This window comes from Rousettus aegyptiacus, unplaced genomic scaffold (genome assembly GCF_014176215.1).
Source record: "Rousettus aegyptiacus isolate mRouAeg1 unplaced genomic scaffold, mRouAeg1.p scaffold_m13_p_8, whole genome shotgun sequence".
Lineage (NCBI taxonomy): Eukaryota > Metazoa > Chordata > Mammalia > Chiroptera > Pteropodidae > Rousettus > Rousettus aegyptiacus.
The window spans coordinates 13,966,830-13,985,995 of NW_023416311.1; the positions used below are offsets into that span (position 1 = coordinate 13,966,830).

The 19,166-nt window shown below is 45.9% G+C and overlaps 2 protein-coding genes across 12 annotated transcripts in view; one reads left to right on the plus strand and one right to left on the minus strand.

The window, feature by feature from the left end:
• TRAP1 (TNF receptor associated protein 1) overlaps positions 1-2,631 on the plus strand; it is a 44,371-nt gene extending 41,740 nt beyond the window's left edge. Inside the window, exons 17-18 of the mRNA XM_016166551.2 lie at positions 2,048-2,120; positions 2,341-2,631. Of these exons, the coding sequence (XP_016022037.1) occupies positions 2,048-2,120; positions 2,341-2,442 (175 nt within the window). The 3' untranslated portion in view covers positions 2,443-2,631. The remainder of the gene's footprint in view (positions 1-2,047; positions 2,121-2,340) is intronic.
• DNASE1 (deoxyribonuclease 1) overlaps positions 1-19,166 on the minus strand; it is a 56,250-nt gene that overhangs the window by 3,731 nt on the left and 33,353 nt on the right. Inside the window, exons 2-10 of one of the 11 annotated variants that reach the window (XM_016166566.2) lie at positions 15,710-16,180; positions 5,876-5,950; positions 5,345-5,492; positions 4,937-5,025; positions 4,691-4,774; positions 4,301-4,416; positions 3,929-4,041; positions 3,689-3,843; positions 2,586-3,237 (exon numbers count right to left, since the gene is read on the minus strand). In XM_016166566.2, coding sequence (XP_016022052.1) covers positions 2,952-3,237; positions 3,689-3,843; positions 3,929-4,041; positions 4,301-4,416; positions 4,691-4,774; positions 4,937-5,025; positions 5,345-5,491 — 990 coding nt within the window. In that variant the 5' untranslated portion in view covers position 5,492; positions 5,876-5,950; positions 15,710-16,180 and the 3' untranslated portion in view covers positions 2,586-2,951. Of the gene's footprint in view, positions 1-2,585; positions 3,238-3,679; positions 3,844-3,928; positions 4,042-4,300; positions 4,417-4,690; positions 4,775-4,936; positions 5,026-5,344; positions 16,181-19,166 lie in introns of those variants that run through there. The other 10 variants (XM_016166567.2, XM_016166565.2, XM_016166560.2 and 7 more) reach the window with 10 other exon arrangements.

A 19,166-nucleotide genomic window follows, 5' to 3' on the forward strand; every position in this document is an offset into this window, starting at 1 on the left:
CTCTAGGTCCTCACTTGTGTATGAATTAATTTCAGAAGACTTGGTAGCTTTATGATATCAGTTCTTTCCATCTGTGAACGTAATATATATTTACTAGGTACTTAATGTCTTTTGGTAACGTTTTCTATAGAGTTCTTAAACATTTTTAATAATTTGATGTGTTGTAGATTTTGTAATTTTATTTTCTAACTGTTGGAAGGCATTTTTATGGAAGTTGATTTTATATGCAGCAATTTTAAAAATGGAATTACATTAACAATTCACCAAAAATGTTGAAGAAAAAATCCATGGCTCTATGTGCCACCAGTCAACGTAGCCAATTTGGTAATGTTCTTTAGGACTTTTATCTCATATTTTGTGAGTTTTGTTTTTTAATATATAGTACATGTCTAACTTTTTTCATTTATTGCTTTATCATAATTATTTTTCCGTGTTGCTTTATAACTATAAATTTTATAAATTTTATTATTATAAACTGCTGGGGGAGGTACCGTTTTCATTTTCTGAGCCAAATTACTAGACATGGAATTCTCAAGTGAAAAATGTTAAATTGGCTAGTGGCTAGTCATGCAGTATGTCAGACACCTTTCCAAAAGACTTGTACCAGTTTGCATGATGTGCTTCCCTCTCTGGGCAGGAATGCAGCTTCCAGCCCCGAGTCCTTGACGGAGATGGATGCTGATGCTGCCTGGACGCTCACTCGATTTAACTAGTTCTGGCACAAAAGTATTTCATAAACTGTGTGGAAGAGCCCATTTCTATTGCCAAAAGACTTTCTTTTTAAATGCTATGTGTCTTTAAAATTAGCAATATGTTCACATGGCTTATAATCCAAAAGAACCAAAGTTTATAGTGAAAGTTCTTCCTACTTTTGTCCTCAATATTACTTCATTAGGTTTCTCATGTATCTTTCCAGAGATACTGTGTGCTTATGCAGATTCATCTGTGGCTTTCCGTTACACAAGCAGTAACTTGCCGTGCATTGTTTCTGATTATAAATAGTGCTGCGAGGAAAGGGAATTGCTAAGTCTTAGAGTACTGTCCATGTTTAACTTTTATAGACCCCAGTTGTCTTCTAGCAGTTAGACAAATTTGTTTCCCCAATGCCTTCAGTTTTATCAAATCTCATTTTTTCCATTCTCATGTGAAAAATTAAAATATCCATGTTTTTTTATGAGTAAAGTCAGACACTATAGTTATAATAATTTTTCCTGTGCAGAAAAAGAATCAGTTTTTGTGTAGTCAGTTATATCATTCTTTTTTGACTTCTGGGTTTATATTTTGCTTGGAAAGCTTTTCCTTTCTGAGATTATAAAACTTTTCTTCCATTTTCTTCTAAATTTGATACCTATACAATTTACTTTGGTCTGAGGAATCAGATGGGAATCCAACTTTATTTTCTGGCTGGCTTGCCAGTTATTCTGTTTCATTCTTGTGGAATGTTGTCTTTAATCAGGTATGAATGAAATTCCCAAATGCCCTTGCGTGTGTGGGGGGCTCTTTCTACGTTATCTCCTTTTTTGCACTGAGTTGTTGCCTTTTCTAGAACTAACCAATTTAATTACTAGAGCTTTATGATATATTTTAACATCTGGGACTTCTTCCTCCAATTTCTGGATCTCTTTTATGTTTTACTTATGAATTTATATTCGATTATTCAAGTATAAAATAAATATTCAAGTATAAAATAAAATTTTTAGCATAAAAGAATCATATTAAATGTATGGATTAATTTAGGGAGTTTCACTGTTAATTACAGTCTGCTTATCCAAGAACCAACATACGCCTTTTCATATGTTTAGTTTTGGTATGCACTACATTTTCTAATATCAAAATTCTTGACTGTTGGGTCTTGGGTTTTCTGGGTGTGTAATCATATTTATCAGTCAGTTATCATTCATGTCTCCTAATTTTTATGTGCCTTTTTTTATATTGGACTGTCCTATTACACTTTTTTGAATATTCTGATTATTCTCAAAACCTCAGAAATTAGAGGCCCTTGTGCTGGGTGCACAGCTCAGAGAACTTCTGGGGGTTTCTGTTGCAGGCACACACTGATCAAGAAGCTCAGTCAGCTGAGAGAGAGCGAGCCTGACCTGGCCCTGCTGCTCATCGAGCAGGTGAGTATCCTGAAAATAGGCTGAGAGCAAGAGAACAGAGGCCCCAGGCTGCCAGTTCTGTGAGCCTGCATCTTCCTTTGAGGTGCGACAGCTTAGTTTCCTCTAAAACCCTGTTTTTAAAAGGAGCAGCTCTCTTCCTTTAAATGCATTAAAATGTCCCAGAGCTGGAACTAGGACTGGTCCGCCCTCCTGTAAACAAGGTTACCATCTTGCCTTTCAGATCTATGAAAATGCCATGATCACAGCAGGGCTGGTCGATGACCCCCGGCCCATGGTGGGCCGCCTGAACAACCTGCTTGTCAAGGCCCTGGAGCGACACTGACAGCAAGAGGCTGGGCCCTGTGGTCCAGGGTTGCAGCACAGCAGCTGTGAGAGCCCCAGGGGAAGTGATGATGGAACCTGTGCCTCTGCCGTGGCAAGTGGTGCCCGAGACCAGCTGGGAAGGAATAACTGTCACCAATAACACCCTCTTTTGAGCTTTATTAAATTAAAAGGTATTTCTTCATCTAAATGTTAGACTTTTTTGTGCAGAATGACAAGGTAGGTTATTCTGGTGACACAATCCCATGCTTAGGACAGAAGGTGAGAAAAAGCCTACCTTCCACCCCCTTCCTCAAGCTGGGGGTGGGGAAAGGGACAATGGCCCTGCGCTGAACTCCATTCCCAGAACCTGAATATGACGACAGGATCAGCCGTCCTGTGCAGGTCACCAGGACCCATTCCTATCAGGCTCTCTTCAGTGTCACTTCCACCGGATAATGGTCACTGATGGCTTGGGCCTGTGGAGGAACATGGCAGTGAACACAGGAGTGCCCATGTGGCAATACTCCCTCAGGGCCAGGACTTGGCTCCAGGCATTGTTCTCTGTTCATATCTGCCTGGGAAGAGGTTCCCAGGGGCACACACAAGTGGCTCTTTCAAGTCAACAAAAACAGTGATTGCTAGAAGTCTAGATCTCACTCCATCCCTACGTCCCAGGCCCCCATTAGAGTACAGCCTGTCTAAAGGATAGTCACATACAGTCTGGTCACTCAGTCCATATGCAGCTTGGAAGTCAAAGGGAACAGCTGAGTTGGGAACAATGGCGTTTTGGAGCAGAGTTCCAGCAACCACGATCCTGTAGTGCCAGACATGAGAAGGTTCCCTTGAGCCCACTGGCTCCTCATACTTAAACCTCAGATCCCAGCACATCCCTCCAGCTCCCGTCTGGCCTGTGCAGCCCCCGGTGTCACTGCCGAACCCTCCTTCCCCCACTGGGGCCTGAATCAGCTAGACTCAGGTCTGTGTATGCCCAAACTACACCACCAGCTGACCTGTATACCTAGATTGTTCAGAGGCGAAAACTAGCATCATGTTATCCCTAAATGTGCTTTTCCCCAAATTAAGGACTGCTACTTTTTATTCTACTTCCTAAGTGGACTGAAGCTCAGGAGGGGTGAGTGTCTCCTTAAAAGCCCTGGAAACTATTTCTGAAGCTGGGCCTAGACAGAATTCACAACCACTCATGGAGGTGTCCTCATCCCTATCCTGAGCCTGCAGAGCCCGCTGGGGGCACGGACCTTGCTCACCTGTCGTAGGCGCAGTGCGTGGAGGTAACCGTGGTGTCAGCAGTGTCAGGAATCAGCCACTGGAAGGCGGGGCTTGTGCGCAGGCGGATGGATGACCAGTGCGAAGGGGACACGTAGCTGCAGCCGGCATTGAAATCACCCATCAACATGATGTCCTACCAGGAGACACCAGCTAGTTGGCCAAGGGACAGAACAGGAGCCTCTGGGGCCCAATCTGTGTGGGGGTGGGGGGGGGCAGACCTCCATGTCCCACTTCTTCCGGACATCCAGGTAGACATCATAGAGAGAGTCAATCTCAGCCACTGCATCTGACGGGGCTGCGTGCAGGGGGACGATGGCAAACTCCTTGATCTCTGTGGAGAAGGTGGTCGTGCTAAGTAAGGTGTTGAGGGGTAGGCTTGGTCCGAGGGTGCATCAGCCCAGCTCAGTCATGTGTTTGGGGCTGGATAGAGAACAGAGACAGCCCGAGGGGTGGATGTTTTTGTAAGTAACTTCAAAATAAGACCAAAGCACTAGGCGTAGGGAGGCAGCAGGTTATGTGGTCCCCCTGGGAAGGGTTAGCAGGGACTGACTTGTTGGGCAGCAGAGGATCCTCTGCAACCCAGCACTCACGGGTGAATGGGGAGAAGAACTTGACAATGGCTGGCTCTCGGCTGAAAGTGTCATTCCCACAGGGCTCACACCCATCGTCATACTGGTAACTGTCCATCGCAGACACCTGGTCAGGTCTGCAGAAGGCCAGGCCAGAGAGTGGTTAACCTGGGGGCACTGCCTCATCTCACTAAACCCATTGCTGTAGGCAGGGGGCACAATTGAAGCTCAAGCATCACACAGCAGGGACCTGGGAGGGTAGGTGGCACAACTCAGACCCTGTTCTATGTCCTCCAGTTCTTGTATCCTAAGACTGCTGCCCCCACACCTGGAAGAGGGGCTCATGGGCTCTCTAGACACCTCCCCAGCCCTCTGTTGCTGCCCTTGGAGGAAGTGGCGCCTGGGCTTTACCTGAACACAAAGAGGTAGCGCTCCTTGTAGCTGTTGCGTCCCAGCGGCTCACTGACTACGTAGTGATAGGTGTTGGGGTCATCCCTGGATTGAGGAAACAAATGTCCCAGTTAGGACAGTCTGCCACCTACGGCAGGGCTCCTACTCACATCATTGTCCCTGGGGCCTAGCTGAAGTAGCACTGTGCCCTGAAGGGATGGTCACCGTCCCCATGTGCCTTCCCAGGACCCTGCCACTTTCACCCACTGATTGAGTCTGTCCAGCAGCTTCCCCACGGCTGTCAGGTGGCTGTCTCTGACCTCCTGGACCAGGGCAATGTCGTAGCGATTCAGGATCTGTGGAAGGGGCCACAGCAGTGCTGAACAAGGGTGGGCTGGTTGGAGACCAGGGTGTTTAGGCCCTGCCTACTCCAGGGGTCCCTGCAGAAGCTGAGCTGCTGTTGTCCAGGGTGCTTTTAAATCAGTTTAGCCTGCAGCCTGATGCTGTTAGCCATGGCAGTGCCAAGGGCCCTGTCCCCCTGACTGACTGGGGAGCTAAGAGCAGAGGCCTGAGTCTGACTGCCCTCAGGACTGACCACTGATCCAGTGTTCCCAAGGCCTGATAGAGTACTCCTACCCCCCTGGGTTCCTTGGGGACAAGCAGACCTGGACCTACCTGTACAATGTAGGTGGAGAGGGTGGCATTGGACATCTTGGTCTCCCCAAAAGTCTTGATGTTGAAGGCTGCTATTCTCAGGGACAGAGCTACATGCAGCACAACAGTCATGGTGAGCAGCAAGCCCATCAGCCTTGTATCCTTCATTCTGGAGGAGGGACACTGCATGTGGGTCTAGGGTAGCAGAGAGAGTACCCTATCTTTCCTCAGAGTCCACCAGGGTGGAGCTGGTGGAGCCCAATGCTGAGTGACTTGTCTGGACTGTGCCGAGCAGCCAGGGTAAGCCTCAGCCCTCTCACCAGCATCCAGAGAGCCAAATACTAGTGCCAAAAAAGGACCCCAGGGTCTCTTCACCCCTCCATCTGCCAGAAGACAAGCCCCTGTGAGGGTCACTAGTCTAAGGAGGCCCCTGGCACTCTGGTAGTGAGACAGTGGCTCGATGCCCTCCCTGCTCTACCCAGTAAGGACTGGCAAGGGCTTTGCCTAGCTTGGCGACAATCGCCCAGCTCTTGGGGCACCGGGCGCACTCACCTGAAACGTGACTTCCGCAAAGATGGAGATTCTGCTGAGTCAGGAGTCGATGTTCCTCGATACTTTTTCCCTTTGCTGCTTTAAGGGAAAAAAACTTACAAAGGGAAGTCCATTAAGGAACACGGTTGACAGGCTCATGCAGAGCTGCTGTAGCTCTGAATCCTGCACAAGGAATGCTCAACTCCACTAGGGTTTTAAGGGTTGAGGCAGCTGTGACCTTTCCCAGGGTATCACCTGGAGGACACAGAATAATGGCGCTGCTTGTGTGGCTTTCCCACACAGGTGAATGGTTGGCATGTGTTTATTTCAATAGGCACAGGTTCTTGCTGCTGTAGAAAGAACACCTGATAACATCTGCACTTGGTTTATTAAGTCTAACAGGGCCAAAGGTTCCTGTGTCCTTCACAATAGGGAGCAGGTGTGCGCTGCAGGGCAGGGCCCTGGCTGCACTCCTGTATGCAGGACTTGAGATGACCTTGGAGCCAGTGGCCAAGGCCAGAAGTTGCACCTTGCATATTCCCAATGGAGCCCATGGCAGCTGCTCTGTAGCTCAAGTCAACACCATGTCTCATTAGTCCAAACCCGTTTCTAAATCCATCAGCTGTGAGGGCTGCAGGCAACTTGGCTAGAAGCTGAGGCTCTCTACAGTGTACACGTGGCCTGAAGCACTGGATGCTGCAGGGCTTGGGTGCCAGGAAGGGATAGGGACTGCAGGGCCTACCTCAGCTACCAGCAAGGCAGTGGTAAGGGGCCTTCTTGAGGCAAATGAGCCTGTGCGTTACAGGCATAGGTGACCTAAGTGACTGAGTCACAGGACACAGCAGCTGAGCGTCTATGACAGGCCTTGGGTCCTATCATTTCCTGTGACTGCTATAACAAGTCACCAGAAACTTGGTGGCTTAAAATTACATTTATTCTCTTAACATTTTAGAGGGCAGAATCCACAATCCACTTCACTGAGCTGAAATCAAGGTGTTACAGCGTCATACTCCCTCTGGAGACTCTAAGGGAAGGTCCTGCCTCTTCAGCTTCTGGGGGCTCCTGGTGTTCTTGGCTTGTGGCTACATCACTCCAGTCTTTCCCTCTATCTTGACATGGCCTTCTCTTCTGTGTGTCAATTCTCCTTCTGCCCCCCTCTCATAGAGATATAGATGATTGAATTTAAGGTCCTCCTGGATAATTCAGGACCAGCTCCCCATCTCAAGATCCTTAATCACATCTGCAAAGTCTTTTTTTTTTTTTGCCTTAGCCCTACATACATCAGATTTCTTTTGAAGCCATTTGTTACTAGCCTCAGTGCTTAGAGGACTTCTTCTTTATCCTTTCATTTTAGGCTTTGACTTTGTTGTGACATGCCATTATCCCTTCCTGAATCTGGAGCAGGTTTAGTTTAACTGAAGAGGGTGGCAGACTGTCAGAGTTAATGTAAAAATAGCTCACCCTGATCAAAGGAAGTTGTCCGCTATCAATGTCCATTTTCCTGCTGAAGTGAATTTGAAAAATGCAAGAAATGTCAGGCTTTCTTCCTTTGTCTGGTACCCTTTCTGTGTCTTTAGTGTGGGACCCAGCACAGGAGGAGTGTACCCCTGGCTCCCTACTATTGGTGTTGGGCTTGGCCCTTGCTATTTGCTAGGACAAGAGAATGTAAGAAGTGGCAATGTGCAAATTCCAAGCCTACATCTCTGGAGGCATCGTGCATTTCTGTTTACCTCTATGGGACTTTTTACCTTCCACCACATTAGAAGAGCATGCCCTGAGTAGCTAGCCCTTCTAGCCTGGCCCCAGAAGAGGCCAAGGGAGCAGAGCTCTTCCAGCTAACATGCAGGCCTGTGAGCAAGACAAAAAATACATACTGTTGTACACGTTGAGTTTTGAGACTGCTTGTTATCCAGCAACAGCCGACTAATACAAATGGAGGAAAGTGATAGAAATATCAGAGTGTTACTGTTCTTCGGGATAGATGGATTTTTAAGATGTTAAATGATTCTTCTGTGGAATAATGTTATACCTATTGATCCTCAAGACACACCTAAGAGGAAAGCAGTGATGGTTTTGTCCCCTTTTTATAGATGAAGATATTGAGGCTCAAAGAGGTTGAAGTCGCTGTGGATGAACCTGGTCTGGGCCTAGCTCTTCCCCAGACTCTTCCTCAGGCTGCGCTGCTTCTCATGCAGGTCCAACTCTGAGGGCAGCTAACATGGCAACCGAGCTTGGCACTCTGTAGAAATGGGGTTGCATTTGGGACCTTTCTTCTGATGGGTCAAGGAAAAAAGGCAGGGACTGTGGCTGGAAGCTTTCTAGAGTAGAAGGGTCAGTATCGGGTTAAGGGGAGGACAGGGGTGCTGGCAGACAGGCACCACCAGTGTCTCATGTGCTGAGAACTGGAGGGGCACAGGGCACCCATGGTGTGAACTATAGCTATGCTGCCTGTGGTAAGTGTCATGTGTCTGGCCAGAAGCTGGACTGGGAGCCTCCTTCTAGATTTGCTCACGTGTTCCCCTCGAAAGGTCTGGCAAATGTGTCCAGGAAAGAAACCCATAGAAAATCTAGGCTGATAGTCTTGCTTGGTGGTTGGGGGTCTGAATTTTGACATATTTGAAGCTGTCCCAGCCTCAGGGATTGAAAATGGCTAAAAACAGCAATTAAACCTTTTCAAAAGGCTGAGATTGGGCTCCTGGCAGTTTGAGGATCAGGCCACCTGATTCCATCTTACAGATACCACATAAAGGGACACATGAGCTGGTTAGTATTAGTGCTGACAGCCAGAGCCATCCATCAGCTTGTTTTCATTACTTTAGGAGGTTCTGGTCCTGTGAAGTTAGTTTACCTAATGAACTGTTTTTAATCCCCTCTGTATCCTCCTGCTTCATGATCAGCTGGCCTGATCCATGGTACTTTTGTGACTTTGACCTTGGTCCTTGATTGCTACCCTCAAGCCACCTTTGCTCCCAGACCTCCAGGGCCCCACATTCCTGCACCCACCTTCACACTACAAACCCTCTATCCCTGGGAGGGACCCAGCCCTTCCCACATGGGGCAGAGCCTCCTTCGATGGGATGGTGGGCTAAATCATGCTCCCCACCAACCCCAAAAGATATCCACATCCTAATTCCTGGAACCTATGAATATTAACTCATATGGGGGGGGGAGGACTTTGCAGATGTGATTAAGAATCTTGAGGTGAGAAGATGGTCCTGAATTATCCAATAGTGAGTGCCACAAGAACTCATGACCTGTCCTTAATAGCTGCAGGAGATTGGGGTGACTAGCTGCATACTATGTGGCCCAGCAGGGAGGACGTAGATACTTCACAGTTTCAGTATTATATCTTGCTACATCCCTATACATGTTTATGTATCTGCAAAGCTAGATTTCTGGCAATTATTGAAAAAGCAACAGGCAACAAGGGTGGTAGCATCCAATCTGATTCCAAGATTTAAGAAATACCAGACAGGTACACACATTCCATTTGTGAAAAAGTGGGTTACAAGTATAAGTGTGTGTGTGTGTACAGACACTTAAATTTATATGTATAGACATTTTCAAAATGTCATAAGTTGCTAGGACAAATACTAAGTTGTTTGGACTCACAAATATAACTGTTAGCAATTCCTTTTGGCCTAGGAGTCCCTCAAAATAATTATTGAGCCTTAAGTAGGAATGCTCTGAATTGAGAATGTCTAGGAGCCTCTGAATCTAACATAAGGGGTCTGAGTTACTAATATACCTTCTTTTCTGGCCTTCATTATTTATAACATACTGAATATGCTGTCACAAAAAAATTTTCAAGTCTACAAACTGCTAATGAAATGAATAATTGCAGTAGATTAAACATCTCAATTGTGTTTAAATGTGTGAATTCATAGTAATATAAAAAATTCATCAGTCACCTTTGGGAGCTGCAAGGGAGCCAATTTGTTTTTTCGCAAACTGGCAAAACTAAAGAATTAAGAACCTACCCTGCCTTTCCTGTGTAAATGGTATTGCGGAGAGGAAATTTCTCTATGTATTCCAGTTAAGCACTGAGGAAAGACTGCTAGAATTTGAGACTGCAATTTGCAACCCTTATCGTAGGCACTGATCATCAATGGCTACTAACTCACAAAAAACAACCAGCCTCCAGGTCAAAGAACACAACAGCACTTATGAAGAAGCTTGCCAAGATCATCTTGAATCTGATCTAACCTCTAGACCTAAATCTCACAGTCACCAGCATTATGGGGACACAGTACAATCCAGACTATGGGAAGCTACAGGAAGGACAAAGGATGGTCTCACCAATAAATTTCAAAAAAAAAAAAAAAAAAAAAAAGGGACAGAGGAGGAACTTACAAATTAAAAAGAAATGAGATATACTGCTAAACTCAATATGTGATTCTCATTAGGATCCTGTGAAACAATACATTCTTTAATCATTTAAGCAAACCTTTCCTTAACAAACAAATCATTTATGAGGACAGGGAAATTAGAACACTATTCTAGTATCTAATGAAATTATTAGAGTTTTAGGTTTGATAATGATGTTATGGCTATGCTCTGAATGATCCTTAGATTTCAGTGTCACACTAGAAAATTTACGGATGAAATATTATGATGTCTGGGATTTGTTTTCAAATGTTGGCCCTGAAGCTGGGTCGTAGGTACATGAAGGTTCGCTATACTATACTGGTTTTTACTTTTGAGTATGTTAAAATTTTCCATGATTTTTTGAAATTCCATAAATGAAAAAGTTTGCAAGCCACACAACTGAATATATAATGCATCATCCAAAAATGAAGTAACAAAAAATATCAAACATGAAAACTCCAAATACTTTAACTGCCCAAGTTTGCATGTTAGAAAGAGCCTCTGGTCTCCATGAGGAGCAGAAGGGATGACAAGGTAGGGAGAGAGCTGTGGCCTTAGGAGAGGAATTGGTGGTAAATTTGATGTGGAAGGTAAGAAAGGATTCGAATTGTCAGAAATTGTGGGTTGAGAGACAATGATCAGCTCTCAAGTCCTGCGGGTCCTGCAGTCTTCCACCTGCTCAGGAAATACTGACTTTCCTCCGAGGTGAGGCTTTGTCCCTGATTCTAGTTGCGGCCGGGACACTTGGCTCAGTCAGAAGCAGACTTCAGACTGAGTCCCTAGTTATACCCCCATTATGGCCCTTCCTCCATCCAGATGCTCAGATACCCAATACTCATCTGGGTCCCCTTTCCCTTTACACTGCCTCAAATGCATCCAGAGTCTGCACACTCCCCTGGTTCTGCAGCTGCCACACTGGTCTCTCCTGAACACACACAGAGCCTGCCAATGGTCACCCAGCACATTTTGTGACTGTGTGATCAGATCACATGATTCCCCTGCTTAAAATCTGCCATTAGTTTCTCACTGAAAGCTGGTGCCTACCAAGACCTGTGTGATTCTAGCTCGGGGCCTCTGCCCTGTCTGGAGGGCCTGGGCCACCATGTCATTCCCATTCCCACTCAAATGTCACCTCAGGAAGGTCATTCTCCCATCCACAAGTGTCATTTCATAAGCCTTATCACTTCCTTTGTTTTAATGTATTTGCTCTTACTTGTTTATACTTAAGGCCCACCCCTGGACTGGAACACAAGCCCCACGGGAGCAGAGACCTTCCCCATCTTGTCCCTGAAACTGCCTCACACCTAAAACAGTGCCTGGAACACAGGAGGCCCTCCAGACAAAAGCTGAACATGACAGCACTACATGCTCACTTCCTGTTCTCCACCTTCTTGGGTGGCCTTCTTGGCTGCATGAACTTCCCTTCTTCACAAACCCTCCTCAGAAAACACAGCACAGCCTCCTGTCCTAAAGCACAGTGACTACGGGGCATCCAGGTGGCCTCTGGGCACCTGGCTGGAGCTGACCAGAAGCTCTCAGGAGCCTATGGCTGTTGTGGCCTCAGGGGCATGCCTCCCTCAGCCAAGCTCTACCCAGGATTTGTCTCCCCAAGAGTCAGGAGACATGTCTGCTAACCCCACAGATAATGTTTTAGAGAGCAAAGGGGCTTCTATCCTTTTCTACAGATAAAGGGCTGGTGTCTGCTGTGATATTGCTTTTTTAATCCATGTCAGTCTCTAAGGGTAAGCAGTTATCTCTCAATTCAGCACACTGGCCGTGGCTCAGGACCCAACCACAGCTTCCCATCCCTCATGAATTTATTTCTGCTTGTCATAAAGAAATCATTAACCCAGGATGGAAAATTTCTCAGAACAGACGTCTGAAATTGCTACAATCCCAAACAGCTGCACAGTAGCAGGCCAGCCCCTGCCTCCTCACCTCCAGCCATGCCCATGCCTTTCGTGTGAGCAGAACGGGCAGCACTCGAATTCCACAGAACGTGAAGCCTAAACAGCAGTGTATGCTTTCCCTTTGCAAATCCGACAAGCCTCCACTGGTTCCCCAACCCCTGCCCCCAAATGTTCCTTTTCTGTACTCTGCATTTAGGAGAGAAGCGAATGAAAAGGCATTTTCTAAGTTGTGTGTTGGAGAAGTTAGTACACCTTTAGCTTGAGCCCATGAGTACAAACACACTCGTGTCCCCGATGATGAACCCGAGGCCCTTAATATTTCATCAGTCACAGAACTACTCACTAGACCCCCACTGTGCTAGCACTGTTTCCAACAAGGATGCAGCGGAAAACATTCTTCAAATTCCGAAGTCCTTTCAGTCTCTTCCCAAGCACAAAGAGCATTCTCACCATCATCCCCTCCTCATCCAAGGCTGAGGCTCTACAGAAGGGGCAAGCAGGGCCCTGAGGGTCAAAGGCAGGAAAGCTCACCAGATAATGCAAGCTGGTTGCACTGGTGTTTGCAGGAATGTTTGCTATTGATCTATCTTCCAGTTCATTAATCCTCTCTTCTGTCTCTAACTGCTGTTAAATCTAAAATTTCAGTTGTCATACTTTTCTGTTTTAGAATTTCCATTTAACTTCCGATTCTCTGTGTTCTCCATTCTATCTATTTTCTTTACTATGTTAACCAGTTATTTTGAAGTCTATGTTAACTCTGATATCTTAATCTCTGGTGGGTCTATAACCTTTTCCCCTCGTCTTGTTTCTCAGTATGCCTAGTAACCTGGGTATCAAGCACTGTGTATGACAGAAAGGCAGAGTCAGAATGCTGTTGGCCTCCAGGGTGAGCAGCAGAGGGACAGCCACACAGGCCAACCGGGGGCTCAACTGAAGCTGAGCTCGTCTGCAGTCCCTGTGAAGTCCAATCTACCTGTGGCTTGCCCCCACTCCCACAGTGCCCCCCATGGGTGCCAGCCAAGATCCTGGGGGTATTTCTTAGGGCCATTCCTCCTTGACAGGCTCTGAACTCTTCCCTAGTAATATGAAACTGCAAAAAACCCTGCTCTGTTTTTCAGCTACTTTGCTTCTCTTGTATGAGCAGCTTCATCAGCAAATGCCTCAAGAGAAACTACTGCTGAGTGTCAACTCATTTCTCTGGCCTCCCTCTCAGGAATCTTGGCCCTCAGGTCCTGATGCCTCAGTAAGCCCAAACCCCCAGCTCAGTCTCGCCAGCTCTGTGAAATTGTGTTGCTACTCTGCCTCTTAGCAGCCACCTGTGCCCAACCCCTAAGAGAAAAGACAGTACTGGAAGTAGGGCTCACCTCCTCGAGCTCCCTTCTAAGTCGTGGCTGCTGGAGTGATGGACCTCCAAGCTGATGCCTTCTGAATTATGGCTAGTTCTTTGAGTCCTAGCAGGCATTGGTCTACTACAACCTACTCGATGGCCAGAAGTCTATTTTTGTTACCTGGAATGAGTCACTGAAGCAGAGTTGGAAAGGACGTGGGTTTATAACTAGGAAAGCTGGTCCAACTAGCACAGGTCACGTGGACATCTCTGAGCTACAAATATTCTGTGCAGAGATATACAGCCAGTGAGAAAGCCTGAAGGGACCCAGACCATTCCCCTCTGTCTAACCAAGAGTCTGTGTGTTCACTCAATCCTATGGTATTTGTTCTCAACAGTCCAGTCCTCAAAGTAAAGACAGCACAGTGCCAGGACATGGCAATTCTACATTTTAAAAGTTCATCCTACGGTTCCTCAGAGAACAGGAACATCTGTCCTTAGCTCAGGTCTATTAACCTGCTCTTGGATAAAGAGTGTTGGGGCCTGCGGACTGCCAGTGCCAGGACTGCATACTGTCTGCCCCCTTGGCCAGATGGGCAATGCTGATTCCTGACGAGAACTGCAAGTTAACTGGTGTACTTCCTGCCCAGAACCAGCCGTGGGGTTTATCTATAGTTTGTTTCATAATGACAATTTGAACCATGTTTCCCAAGCAGGCTCCTGCCTCATGGCCTTCACACTGTTCCCCTACTTGAGCACTCTGCCTTCAGATGGCCATGTTTGTCCCTCCCTTCACTCAAGTTTCTGCCCAGATGTCACTCTACCATAGCATCTCACTTAAAGTAGCACGTTTTGTCCCACCACTCTATCTCCTTTATCTTGCTTATTTTTTTCTTACCACCGATCTAACGTACAATGTTACAGTCAGTCTTATCCCACTGATCATAAGTCCCATGAGAGCTGGGACTTACACCTTAACAGGGCCTGACCCTTAGTGAGTGCTCGCCAAGTACTTGCTGAATGAAAGGATGAACGTCAGACAGGGGTATTCATGACAGAACAACAGGTTTAGATTCTCCTGGGCTGGTTGTCCCCATTTAAGTTTGAGCATCTCACATAAGGAGAGCTGACTTGGTTCTCTGATGAATGAGTGAAGGGACAGGCTTCTATCACTGGGCCAGGCTCCTCAGCCTCCATGTCCTAAATCTTAGTGGTACAGAGGCTTGTAACTGAGGATGATAAGGGAGCACCAAAGCTACAGCTCCCAACAGCAGAGGAGAGAGGTTCCCCGTGGGCTAACGAGCCCTCAGAGCATCACTCAAGTAAGGCCTGGCCAGAAAGCAGAGTTCAGAACCACCCTGCCCTGTCATGGAGGTCCCAGGAGAAAGGTTAAGGACTGCCAGAAAGGGGACCTTGGAGAAGAGTTGGGGTCTCCATGGAGATTACAGGGGCAAATGGCCCCAGGGGCCAAAACTTGTGTGACGGTGTTGCCCCACCTCAGCTCTCACTACAAAGCTTCACGCCTGAGTCTCAAGTGTCTTTTCCAACTCCACCCACTCCCACTCCTTCCTAGAAGGGCCAGCTGGGGAAGGCTGGTCCCACTGTCTGCCCCGCATCCCTTCGTCACCATGTCCAAGAGTCTCTCAACCTCTGCTCACCTTCCATGCTCTGAGCATCTCTGCACCTCTGAGTGCTGGACACAGAGGTGATATAGCCCTGCCAGTGGGGAGGACACTACCGTCCCCAAGCTTCCTTGAGTGCTTCTCCCTGCACCACCATGGGAAATCATAAGCTGCAATATTCCCATAACTGAATTCTTTTGGTGGCGAAGTGTGCAGTGCGACCTTGTGGGGAGCTCAGGTGTGTGAGGAGGAAGGCTCCCACTGAACCATCTTCCCCTAATGCCTCAGCCTCCCCCCTAACTATCCTCCAAGACAGTTGCCTTGTCAGGTCTATAGTCAGTGAAGGATGCTGTGCTTATCTTGCCCCACCGAGGGGCTGCCCAGAAGGCCAGCCTGTGCTGGGCCTCCTGCAATTATGGGCAGACACAGGGCCGTGCCTCCATTCTCCTCTCAGGAGTCTAGGGAGGGGCCTAAGGTACATAGAGTCCCAGCTGTGGGAACAAGAAAGCACTCCCAGAAGACAGGAAAAGCAGCTGCAGAGACCTCAACTTCCTCGGGAATTTCAGGCTCTGGGAAGCAGCACTGGCTCTCATCCGACTTCTACACAACTTTAGAACACTCCACTTACCTTGTGAGACTGGCTTTTCCTCCCGGCAGCCCACATGGTAGCACAGCTGCCAGTAACAGGTCAGTGCTCCTCCCCGAATGCAGAGGTGTAGCAGCGCAGCACTGGCCACCACCAGCTACCTCGACCTAGCTGTAGTCATGGACAGGGCCTCAGGTAGGAGAAGTGGCCAGAGGCCAGGGATAGGTGGCCTCGTTGGTCCAGCTCCCCGTCATCTGAAGACTGCTGGAGTCATGGTGGGCCATGGAGGCAGGGCATGGCTTTGCCTGTGCCAAGTCAAAGGTGATCAGCTCCTTTCCTCACATGGCTCCTGTCAGGAGACGCTGATTTTCGCAGGCACCTCATTCCACCAGGAACACAGTCACAGAAGCTGGCAAAACATGAGCCTGCCGGGGTAGGGAGGGCAACACCAGGCTGCCACCACATCGCTGCCTCACAGCCTGTGCCATCTTGCTGATCCCGTTCACGCCATGACTGGTTAATAAAAGAAGAAAAAAGGGAGTGTTACCAATGTCAGTCAGCTTAGCTAGCAGGTACCACCTGTTCTGAAACTTCACCAAACATATGTACATGTGTACACACACACATTTATACATGATGGAATATTATTCAGCAATAAAAAAGGATGTTGTGTGGCAAATGGGTATTATGCTAAGTGAAATAAGTCAGAGAAAAGACAAGTACTAAATGATTTCACATATGTAGAATCTAAAAAAATAAAACAGAAACAGACCCACTGACACAGAGAACAAACTGAGGTTGCCAGAGGGGAGGGGGATGCGGGGATGGGTAAAAAAGGTGAAGGTGAATAAGAGGTATGAAATTCCGGTTATAAAATAAATAAGCCATGGAGATGTAATGTACAACACAAGGAATATGTCAATATGTTAACTTTGCATGGTGACCAATGGTTACTAGACTTATCAAGGCAGTCACATCATAAGGTGCATAAATGTTGAATCACTATGCTATATACCCGAAACTAATATAATATTGTATGCCAACTACACATTGATATTTTTGAATGGATAGATTAGACAGCTAGGTAGGTAGGTAGATGGATGGACAGATAGAGGCAAGATACTTCCATTTTCCAGTCTGGCATGTAAAGAGCTTGAAAGTTGTCACTACCATCCTTATAATAATTAAAAAAAAAAAGCTGAAAGAACTGAAAAACAACTCTTTTTAGCTCTATCAGAGAATTGAGGCCACAGGACAAAACACTGCTCAAACGACTGGAGAGACATACAGGCAGACACAGAGAATCACAGCTTACTGGAGCAGAACCCAGGGAAGAAGCGGGGGTAGGAAAAATGAAAGTACAATTGATGAATTGAAGGAGGCTCAATGTGAACAAATTTGAGAGTTAATAAATCTTCAGGAAGGCCCATTCTTAGGGGTACCCACATACTTTTGTGAGTTTTACCTCCAGGAGCCCTACCAGATTGTCACAGTGAAGGTTAGAAAAGAAAGACCTTGTGCTTCTGGGAGACGAAGGGGGAAAGCAGACACATTTTGACATAACCAGAGTATTCTATTCTTAACAAGGCCTGTCCTCAAGGGAAACATTTACCAGAGCCTAACTAATTCAGGTTTTACCAGAACCTAACTGACTTAGAGAAGAAGAAATGTCCAACTCTAGCCCCTTCTGCCTTCCTGTTTCACATAAGGGGAGAAAAATCCAAACAGAAAAGCAATCGTTAAGGTCACAGGTTTACTAAAGACCTAACCACAGAACTACAGAACACTTCTCTTCCTTACTACCACATTGGTAGGCCTCCTGTATAATGACAGGTGAATACAATGGAAAAAACTGCACTTCTCAGACCTAATTTATCTCTAGGAAACCCCAAAGAGAACAGAGGAGACAAAAACAAGGACACCAGAAGAAATTTTAGCTCTAATACCTACAGCTACAGCAAACAGTAAACATGGCCTAACTTCTAGTCAGATAAATGTAAAACCTCACACTGAAGGCCTACTTTCCCCAGTTCCATTTACCCAGTGCATCATGTCTAGTGTTCAGGAAATTCCAAAGCATACTAAAAGAAAAAATTAAGACTTTGAAGAGAAAGAAGCATCAGATCCAGACTCAGAGATGTCAGTTATAATTATTAAATTGGGAATTTAAAGCAACTATGATTGGTATGTTAAGGGCTCTAAGGAAAAAAATGTACAACATGCAAGATCAGATGGGTAATATAAGCAGAGAGATGTAAACTTTAAGAAATAATAAAAAAGAAATACTAGCAACCAAAAAAATTATAACAGAAATGAATACTTTTGAAGGGCTCATCAACAGACTAGACGGCCACTCCAGTTGTAATTTATGGTAGAACAACAAATTCAAAATTGTTCAATTAGCCATTTAAGTTTAATAGTAAAAGGCTATTTAATGATTACAATGCATCCTAAAACCTTTGGAAAGAAAGGAGCATCTTTTGTGGACCATTTGGGTTTGTGTGTGGCAGTTTTTAAGTTATTATTTTTTATTTTTAATTAATTAATTTAACAGTAACATTGGTTAATGAAATCCAGTAAGTTTCAGCTATACACTCAAACAGTAAGATATACATGTTTACGCTGTATTTCTTTCTGTCACCACATATTTGACCCCCTTCGCCATCCCCCTCCCCTCTGGTAAGCACTAGTCTATTGTCCATGTCCATGAGTCTCTGTTTGTTTGCCCTGTTCATTTGTTGCTTTTGGGTTTATATCCCACACATAAGTGATATCAGGTAGTTTTCAACTTTTTCTGTCTGGCTTATTTTGCTTAGCATGATTATCTCAAGGTCCATCCATGTTGTCACAAATGGCAGTATTTCATCTCTTCTTATGGCTGAATAATATTCCATTGTATATATGCACCACAATTTCTTCAGCCAATCTATCGTAGGACACTTCAGTTGCTTCCATGTCCTGGCCATTATGAATAGTGCTGCTATGAACATCGGTGTGCAAATATCTTTTGGGATATGAGTTTTCAAGCCTGTGGAGTAAATACCCAATAGAGGGATTGCTAGATCATATGGTAGGTCAATTCTTAGTTTTTTGAGGAGCCCCATACTGTTTTCCAAAGTGGCTTACCAATTTACAGTCCCACCAGCAGTGTATAAGGGATGCTTTTTTGCTGCATCCTCTCCAACATTTGTTATTACTTGTCCTGATGATTATAGCTATTCTAACGGGTGTGAGATGGTATCTCATTGTGATTTTGATTTGCATTTCCCCAATAGCTAGCAATGTTGAGCATCTTTTCATATATTTGTTGGCCATTTTATGTCCTCTAGGAAGAAGTGTCTGTTCGGGTCCTCTTCCCAATTTTTGATTGGATAGTGTTTTTTGTTGTTATTGAGTCCTATGAGTTATTTGTATATTTTGGATATTAGGCCCTTTCAGAGGGGTTGCTTGCAAATATATTTTCCCATTTGGATGGTTGTCTTTTTTACCTTGTTGACGG